Raw genomic sequence first — 10207 nt, 5'->3', positions numbered from 1 at the left:
TCCTTTTTTTTCCTAATAGATAATCCTACCAAATTTTTACCTAAATAAACAATCCTTTCCCTAATAGATAACTTCTCCCTAAATGTTATCTAAAGAAATAAATCGTAAACGTATTACCGATCAAAAAGGCAATATCTTTTTCTAAGAGATTTATCTCTAAAACAAAGAGAGTACTTCAATTTAAAAAATGGTTTCTAAAATTAAAGAACTTATCAAACTAAACCTAAAAATCTTATTTTTAATAATTAATTCTAATAAATAAAAATAAAAATTCTATCCAAACTCTAAAAATAAAATTAACAAAAAAAATAAAATTAAAATTTGTAACCACCAGATTTTCATCTCATTAGTATTTATCGCATCTAGAAATTTAGACAAAACAATTCAAAAAGGGTTTGGCTTTAACTTCATCTGCTCAATTACTTGAGCTTGATAGGGTCGAAGCGTGAGACTTTTTCAATCAAGTAGCATATGTGCATGGATCACACATAACGGATAAAAGCGGGCAGACGTCTTTTTGTGATAGCATACACATACTAAGGCTTAGTAAGAAACCAACTTGGGTGGAATTTTTTGGATGTGACACAAGGGATCCGCTTCAGAATAGTATTTTCAACTAAAAAAGGCTTTAGATTTGAATTCCTGGATATTTAAATCTAACCACCTAAATATTGCATGGTCTTTTTTTTTTTTTTTTAATGTTTACTATTAATTTTGTTATATATAAGAACAATAGTAAACAAATAGATGAATAAATAGAAAAATACAATAGAGCGCTCCCTACTATCAGGGATGACCCACCAAGACTTCCAAACATAACATAAATCTTTACCTCAAAAGTTCCTACATGACACACCGCTTAAAACCCTTAGTAAACCACACAGAGAGCACTTCCAAAGACATTCAACACAGAAAATCTACTTCCCAACCCAAGCTTCTCAATTAGACACCAAAACATTGAGCAGGAAGAACTTACAACTATGCAGTGATGATCCACGTCAAATATACATGTGCCGTGGGTGCAACAGTGGTGAGTCTAGGTGACTTTGGCATTCCACAATAGTGGCAGAAAGTGAAGTTCTCAAGACCTCCTTTTCTTACGACTTCTAAGCTGCCCCATAACACTTCGAAGGTGATGGAGCAGACTGGGATGCTACCAAGACGAAACTAACAATAGTGCTAATAGAAAAGGAAACTGTTGTCAGCAAGTGGAAAACTATCCATCCATAACTGAGAGAGAAGACCACCGGGTACATGGCCCATATGCTACCAAATATGACAAACAGCATGAACAAGAGAAGGGCAGTCGCAAGCAATCGATCCTGCAACCTCATGACAAGCAGCAATTCTGTGAGTTTTGATCGGTTATTGCACCACGACATCCACATTTGAAGATTGGGGTTTAAGATGGAAGCAGGAGTAGCATGCCACATCCCCAACAAATTGTCTCATTGGTCTCGGACATGGTTGCAATATAGTGCTCTTTCTGCATGACTAAGAAGTCTGTCAGATCAAAAAACCAGAAAGAATAAAACAACTATATGTGATCTCGAGAATTATTTTAGAACAAGCATAATCTGCTTTGGATCCACTATAAAACAATATTTTCTTTTTTTTTTTCTTATCCCATCTGCAGCCATCATGCTCCATGAAAAGATGCAGAACAGATGTTTTTAAAACCTGTTGGTTGTTCATTATCTGTGCCATGTAAACTAGCTCAATTGGAACTTGACCAAGATAGCTTCTTTATTGTCTCATTGGTCTCCGACATGGACTAAGGAGGCCATCAGATCAAAAAACCAAGAAAGAACACAACTTTATGCGATCTCGAGAATGATTTTTGGACAAGGATAGTCTGCTTTGGATCCAGTGTAAAATGTTTTTTTTTCTTGTCCATATGAAGCTAAGAGTTACCAGCATACCCCATGAAAAGATGCAAAACAGATGTTTTGAACACCTGTTGGTTGTTCATTGTGTGTGCCATGTAAAACTAGCTCAATAGGAACCTTGATGAGGGGACCAAGATAGCTTCAAACGAGAACAATAAAAATGAACTTTAAGCCTGCATGTAAAATAAAACTGAAAATTAAAATGGAATACAAAGGATACAATGAATGTCATGCATATAGAAAAAGATGTATAGAATTTAAAATCTAACATAGCCAATCGGCCTCAAGAAAAAGTAAGAAAAAATTGTCACAGTCTACCACCAAATAAACTCAAGACTATTTTCTTACATAAATTTAAGTAAGAATGGATTTCCCACAAAACATGCATCATATAATAATTTATCTCCCACTGACTGCAAAGAGTCCTTAACAACAAGCCAAATGTATTCTAGGTTGGAAGTTTAAAGGATGGCCATGGACACCAGAAATGAATATTAAGCAAGCCCATTTTCCTACCCACCCAATTTTCATTTATGAAGTACTTCCGAGATAAAAAGACATAGGATTGTATACTATGAGACCATTTACTTTTGGTACAATGAGGTCACAATCATTCTTAGCCATTGGATGTGAAATCCAATAGATTGAAGTGCGTCACAACATTCTAAAAATTTTATTTTGGACTTTGTGCCCAATCAATGATACATCATCAACCACCCGATTTCACATCCAATGGTCAATAATGATTGTGACCTCCTTGTATAAAAAACAAATGGTCTCATTATATGCATTTCCAAAAGACATAGAACAAGCTTACAGGACAGATCAAGCACAGGACTACATAATTATGCCAATCAAATCATATTGCATAATTAACAGGGAAAATTGGCTTAACCAAGACCGTGAATGCATCGTGTAGCTCGAAGGAAAAAGGCATGAAATGTGGTAACTTCTTAATCTGAGTCTAATTGTCAACCTTAGCCCACAGGCAATTGCAAATTGCATACCCATGCTTGAGCTCAGAAACCCTTCTAATGTTGCCTCATTATAATTTCACAATACCACCAAGAGTTGATAACTCCTTTTACGCTCCCCCAATCCTAGTGAGGCTGCAATTGTGAGAAAATTAACCTAGAATAAGGTGCTACTTTTGAAAATTTCCCCAACAAAAATCAGATAGTAGCACCTTTTATTAATGCCCTAGCATCTTCCAGGTCTAGGGCATACCTACTCTAAGTTTACAGGAAGAACCTAAACCCAAAACCAAAGAATAAAAACATACCTTGCACCAGTAAGATTTGCAACCATGTCCCCAAGATGGTGCTCCAAGAATAGTAAAATAAAATCTGCGAAAAAACAGCAAACCATAATTTCCCCTAGAACTTCATGCATCCCATGTAATCTCCCTGAATCAACAGCACACCTTCCAAACTGCCAGTTCCCTTCCTTCCACTAGGTTTTAAGAGAAAAAGTTGCAGGTATGGCATTCTAGGTTGTGGCCCCTTCTTCCCCTTTGAATCTCCCACAAAAAACTGATTGGATAAACATTCAATGCCCCGCACAACCCTCATGTGCATGCCTCACCATCTCTCTTTTTTTCTCTGACTAACACCCTCAAGGAAGAAGGCATACCTCTCTGTTTTGGGTGAAGAAAATAATCATGGACTTGCAAGTTGCATATCCTCTTACTCGCTCATGAAATCCCTCAACAAGTAGCACAGAAGGAAAATTTGTTCATTGTTTCAACCACGCACACCACCCTTTTCTCTTTCTATTTCGTCTCACTCACTCACGTCCCATTTCACTCTCTAATCCAATACAACTAGCAGCACACATGCTGTGTAGGATTTCCCTCGCCAAATTTCAGGCACTTGTCCTCACAAACCCCTAACATCCTACATAAAAAGAGCCACCTTCATCTCTTGGCCAACTAAACAACATCCACCCTTGCTACAACAGACCTTGAAATTGTACCTTGGGACCCTCTTCGATAATGTGCATCATGGGACTCAAAACACAACCAGCCCAGGGAGCAGATTCAATCATCTAATTAAGGCGTAACATCATGTCAAGCAGAGAATGATGGTGCCCAACTCCCTACTCCTGCCCTACTCTAAGTACCCAAGTAGAGCACGCCCCCACTCAAACTGAGAGTGATCCATAAACATAAAGCATGAGGATATATACATGGGGAAACATGACAAGACTTTAATCAGAGATCAAGTGTACAGGTATTTAAAGGTCGAAAATCCCCAGCATCGGTAACTTCCTCTCATATATACCAGGTAAAAAGCATTAGCCGGAACTTTTACCCATCAATGGCACTCTTAACCACAAAGCAGTGTCTTACCCCTGATTATGAGCTTTGATCCAGCTGCACCCTGGTTGCTTCTTTATTCCCCTCTTTTTCATTATTTCCCTCACCCTACGTACATCCTCCCATCTCCCTGCCACTGCAAAAATGTTGGACAGTAGAACCAAAGTGGAAGGATCTTCCATCCTTGTATCCACCATCATCTCTGCAATATGTAATCCACTCTCCAACTCACTATGGTTCTTGCAAGCAGTGAGAAAGGTCTGCCATAGCAACGGCATGTGTGAAACGGGAGCTCTCCTAATGAACTCCTCTGCTTCCTTGAAACTCCCTCCCCCTGCAAGTAGGTGCACCATGCAAGCACGGTGCTCTGACGTTGGCTCGACAACCATTGACTTAAAGATGCATTGACCCTCTTCGAGAAGGCCAGCATGGCCACATGCTGTAAGAATGCAAAGGTATGTGATTGAGTTGGGATCCAACCCGCTCTTCTGCATCTCATAGAATAGGGCAAGGGCCTCAGTTGCATGCCCGTGGTGGGCAAGCCCCCCAATCATGGCAGTCCATGAAACCACGCTCCTCTCCTTCATCTCGCTAAAAACCTTGAGCGACTCATCCAAGTTTCCACACTTTGTGTACATATTGATCAAACTATTTCCCATGCGCATCCTACCATCTAGATCTAGTTTTGTTGCAAGGGCATGGATCTGCCTGCCATGCTCAAGCATGGCTAGGTTGCTGCATATGCCCACAACCACCGTCATAGTGATTTCATCGACCTTCACACCAGATTCCATCATGCAAACAAACACATTCAAACCTTGGCCTCCTCTCCCATTCTCCCCACAACCTTCCATCAAAGCATTCCATGACGCAACGTCTTTGTCTACGATTACATGGAATGCTTTAAAGGCATCTTCGATATCCTTGCACCTTGAGTACATGCTTATCAGTGCACATACCACGAAAGGATTGAGGTCTAGACCAGTTTTAACTGCAATGCCATGGATTGTTCTCCCATCTAGCCCATCCTCAGTGCAGGCCCTTAGAGAGCTGGAAAGCGTGAAGGATGTCACATGAATGCTTGGAGACATCATCCTCGAAGCAAGCAACTGACTCAATGTATAATTGTCTGTGCAGCTATTTTGCACTAGACCAGATAAGAAAGAATCCCATGAAACATCATCTGGTTCAAGAATCTTTGCAAAGACCCGGCAGGCATCCGAGACTCTATAATCACCCATGTACAGTGATATGAGGCCATTTGCGACGGGGTTATAACCGTGAAAGCCCTGTTTGATGGACTGGGAATGGACCTGCATTCCAAGCCCAATGAAGCCAAGTTTGGTGCACGAGCTGAGGACACTCGCATAAGTGATGTGGTTTGGCCCGGCTTCAAGTTGTTTGTGCATGAGAGCAAATGCTTGCAATGCTTGAAAGTGGCTACCCTGCTGGTTGTAGCCAGATATTAATGTAGTCCAAGAGACGGTGTTTCTAAAAGACATCCTGTCAAACAAGCAGAGAGCGCGCTCCATCTCACCGCACTTTGCATACATGTTTATCAAGTGGTTTGTGAAGTAGAGATGGTGGATGGATAATATTCTGTCATTTTTGATAAATTGGGCATGGAGGGTTTTTCCAAGGTGTAGAGACTTTTGCTTGGAGCACGCATGCAGTAAGGAGACAATGCAAGTAATGGATAGTGGAAGAGTTGAAAATTGGAATTCCGCGAATCGTTTAGCGTATTGCATTATATCCAGGTACTGTGCCCTAGTGACATAATTTAAAACAATTATTGCGGAGCAAGTTAAACAAATGGCAGGTAATTGTGAGGGTTATTAAATGTGCAGATATTTTGCACATGTTTTAAGAGTTTCATGAGGTAGGTGAAATCAATAAGGAGACAAAATGTAAAGTTAGGGAGACTAGGTTGGAAAGTGCAATAGAAACAAGTAACGATCATTAAAAAAAGTTAAGAGAAAACTAAACATACCCACAGATAATTGAACACAAAGTTTTCTGGATTTTTTTGAAAAAACAAAAAAAAACTAGTTATGGGAAAAATTGATAAATCTAAGCCACATTTTAATTTTAAAGATATGAATATTGCATGAAAAAAGTTACCTTTTGGGAATGAGGCACTAGTAACAGTAAATAATCAAAATAGGGATGTATACTGCTTCATATATAGTTCGGAGCCAAGTCAGATGCAAAAATCAAACTCAATTACTCATTCTTGCATCCACATTTTCATTTTAAAGATATGTATATTACATGAAAAAAGTTACCTTTTGGGAATAAGGCACTAGTAACAATAAATAATCAAAATAAAGATGTATACTGCTTCATATATGGTTCGGAGCCGAGTCAGATGCAGATAACAAACTCAGTTACTCATTCTTGCATCCACATTTTCATTTTAAAGATATGTATATTACATGAAAAAAGTTACCTTTTGGGAATGAGGCACTAGTAATAATAAATAATCAAAATAAAGATGTACGCTGCTTCATATGTAGTTCCGAATCGAGTCAAACTCAGTTACTCATTCTTACATAAGCCCAAAGAGACATAAAACTAGCAGAGCAACGAGTGGATGATTTATAATTTAAGGCAGCAATTAAGTGGTTGGTTTATGAGACGATGATTCATCCATCCCTTCAATTGCCATGTCATTATCAGTAGCAAGAGCATTATTGGATGCCTATGATTTACGGAAAAATTGGTACAATTTGGATTCTGGACAAATAGAGTTTAGGTGCATAAGTGCTTGGTAGCTGTGCAAATTTAGATGGAGAAGCAGACATAATTGGAGTCCGCTAAATGAAATATAGAAAGTGGATGGATTTCATTCCCCCACCCAATCAGATGCCTCGCTTATAAAGAAATTCTTCTATCTTTCTCTCCCTTTTTTCCCTAAGGGATTTTCTTCTGAAGCAACTCTCCAAAGAACCAAAACAAATGAATTTCGGCTCTAGAGCACCTTTTGGAAATTCTTTTTTTTTTTTTTTTTTGATGAAATCAGGCGGCTCTAGTGCTCTTTGAATATGTACACACTGATTCTCTGGATTGGTACTGCATGGACAAGAATCTCAAGAACAGCATCGAATCCAAACTTGTACAAATATCTATGAACATAAATTTGGAGAATATAGGAAACATCTCACTCTCTCATGTAGCGAAAGAAAGAGGAGGTATGGTTTGTGGAAGCCCTACCCATTAACATATGATGTTACTAAAAGAGAGAGAGAGAGAGAAAGAGGGGGGGGGGGGGGGGGGGGTTTGTGTGCAAATACCTTCACTTGAGACTTTTTTGCTTCGACTCTCGTCTTCCTCGTTCTGTTAAGTCGTTCAAAGGAAAAACACCAAAAACATGAGTTGGAGTGATATGTTAACCGTGTCGGATGGACTTTTATGGGGGCCTGGTCGGTCACTGGCTTGGTGTACATATAGTTATAGGGCTTGGATACGCACAAGACGCCAATCTTAAGCAATCTAGTATCAACATTCAACAGTGAGGCATCTTAAAATCGTGCTCCCCGTTGCAGTTTAGGGGCAATAAAAGGGACCGTCTAGAAAGAGACATTTTGAAGGTGCGCTTTATTTTGATTGTTTTGAGCCTTTTTATTAATAACATAATGACTTACAAAAGTTCGTAAAAAAAAAACATTGTGATATTCATTAATATGATAATTTTTTATATATCAATTTTTATGTGTTATCATTAAATATCACATAAATAATTTATATTTTAAACAAAATAACTTAAACAAGCAATTATTTAAAAACAAAAATTTAAATATCACAGAAAAAATTTAAACAAATCAACAAACCAAAACCGATAATAAATGAAACTATAATTTATTTTATTATGATATCTATGTAGTATTAATATTTAGCAATGGTTACTCTCTTTTTTCACATGTGACTCGTTTTATTGTAGTAAAATTAGAATTTTTTATTTGTGTTTGGCTTATTAGATTTTATTATCAGTAATTATTCTATTAGATGAAATTTCTAATATTCCGTGCAATGCATGGGCTGATCAATAGAGTGTGCGTGTGTATAAAAAATATACAAGGAGACCATTTACTTTTATTACAAAGAGGTCAAAATCATTAATATCCATCAGATTTTAAATCGAGTGGTTGTGAGTGTGTTATTCACTAGATTCAAACTTCATGACACACCCAATGCCATCAACTTTAACATCGAGTGCTAGGAGTAATTGTGACCTCCTTGTAACATAAATAAATTTTCTTATATTATATAATCCTTGTCATAAGATATAATTTGATGTCCAAAATTCTTAGGATGGTGCGAGAGTCTATTTTTATGTGTAGCTATAAAATTTTAAACTCCAAAAATAGTTCAAATCAAGCAAATTTACAAACACATGAAAATCATTAAAATGGACAGTTCAAATTATGTGTGACAAGATGTACTAGTTTTAGTACTTTAAATATATTTTTCTCTTCATATCTATACATCTTGATTGCGACATGATCAATTAGATGTTTTTCCAATATCAAAACAACCCTTTTCAAGGGATTTATAGGCGCACCTAAATTCTAAATTTTAAAAACAGATTCAAAGGCATCCTAAAAACATAAGAAATTGACTTTAGAAATCCAACTAAAACAGTAATGGGGAGAAGATTCAAAGACAGCTTACACAATATGCAGTATTAATTGATAGTGACTTAGCCATCATTCTCCATTGGGCTGACTCAAGGCACTTATTGTTAAAAAAACTAAATAAAATACAATTCCAGAGCAAAAGCTGTGAATCTTCTAGGAAACTAAGTTTCAGAGAAAGGGAATCAGAAGTCGGTGCAAGTCACAAAAAATTCTGAAGAACCTCCAGCATTAAGCTTCCCACCCCAACTTTTACCAAAATACATTGAAACCCTTGACCAATAAGAAATATCATTTTTCTTTTCTCCAATCGTCAACAAGTAATGCAATTTTATATTACAACTACTGAAAAATTCAAATTCATTTATTCACAGTAACACATTCAACTACTGAAAAACGAAAACCCCCAAAACCCGAAGTGGAACAAACAAAATCGAAATGCAAAGATTCAAAGATAGCATACCTGAACCTCGATGAACCTCAAATCTCCTGAAGATTGCCCCAATCATCTTTGCAGCAGCAATGGAGCACAAAAATTTTCTGAAATTAGATGATAATGAGATACTTAGCAAATCATGCTGAATGTATAAGGATAATAACATCGGTGAATGCTTAACAATGCCATTTGACTCAAGCAATGTCTGAAAAAAAAAAGTCATTTATTCGCAATAACACATTCAACTACTGAAAAACCAACACCCCCAAAACCCAAAATGGAACAAACAAAATCGAAATGCAAAGATTAAAGGATAGCGTACCTCAACCTCGGATGAACACCGAATATTCCCAATCTTCTTGGCAGCAGCAATGGAGCATAGAAAATTTATGAAATTTCAGACATTTTCTGCGTTATAGGTTGAATTTCTAGAGAGAGAGAGGCATAGAGGGAGATTGAGAGAGAGGGGCAGCGAGAGATGTATAGAGACGGGCGGAGAGGGTTAAGCGGGAGAGAGATTGAAAGAGAGGCCAGCGAGGGTTTGAGAGAGAGGGTCACGGAGGGTTTGAGAGAGAGAGGGTCACGGAGGGTTTGAGAGAGAGAGAGAGAGAGAGAGAGACGCCAACGAGGGTTCGAGAGAGAGAGAGGTGGGCGGGAGAGAGAGTTCCCATCTCAAGAGGGAGAGACAGGACGCCCCCATAACGCCCTGCTGTGTTGGCATTCATTTTAAGTTGATTTTCATCAAAAAAAAAAAAAAACACCACCCCAATCACAACCGTTGGTGTACCCAATCCTATTGGCGAGCTCGCGTACCGAATCCTTTCTTATGTAAGGGTGTAGTTTGCAAAAGTCCTAAAAAATCACAATAGGACGCATCTTCAAAAAGTGTTAGAAAGATGTTATTTTAGTATAAACAATCATTGTGATGTTC

The 10207-nt window shown here is 37.9% G+C and overlaps 1 protein-coding gene across 33 annotated transcripts; it reads right to left on the bottom strand.

Annotated features, from left to right (window-relative positions):
• Positions 1–793: 793 nt before the first annotated feature.
• LOC105420929 (pentatricopeptide repeat-containing protein At2g33680) lies at positions 794–9974 on the bottom strand. 33 transcript variants are annotated; one of them, XM_088872987.1, is made up of 7 exons: positions 9599–9974; positions 9304–9380; positions 7500–7698; positions 3172–5973; positions 2897–2998; positions 1923–2062; positions 794–1503 (listed from the first exon to the last, which is right to left on the bottom strand). In XM_088872987.1, exon 4 carries the CDS (start codon positions 5952–5954, stop codon positions 4236–4238), a length of 1719 nt encoding a protein of 572 aa, XP_088729113.1. In that variant the 5' UTR covers positions 5955–5973; positions 7500–7698; positions 9304–9380; positions 9599–9974; the 3' UTR covers positions 794–1503; positions 1923–2062; positions 2897–2998; positions 3172–4235. The 33 variants fall into 33 exon arrangements, 17 of the variants coding, with proteins under 17 accessions (XP_088729113.1, XP_088729115.1, XP_088729111.1 ...); XM_088872989.1 differs by having other exon boundaries at positions 794–1494; XM_088872985.1 differs by having other exon boundaries at positions 794–1486.
• Positions 9975–10207: the final 233 nt, after the last annotated feature.

This window comes from Amborella trichopoda, chromosome 8 (genome assembly GCF_054954075.1).
Source record: "Amborella trichopoda isolate Santa Cruz 75 chromosome 8, AtrichopodaSantaCruz75HAP2 v2.0, whole genome shotgun sequence".
Classification (NCBI taxonomy): domain Eukaryota; kingdom Viridiplantae; phylum Streptophyta; class Magnoliopsida; order Amborellales; family Amborellaceae; genus Amborella; species Amborella trichopoda.
The sequence above is the reverse complement of the archived record's forward strand: the minus strand, read 5'-3'. Positions and strand labels throughout refer to the sequence as shown.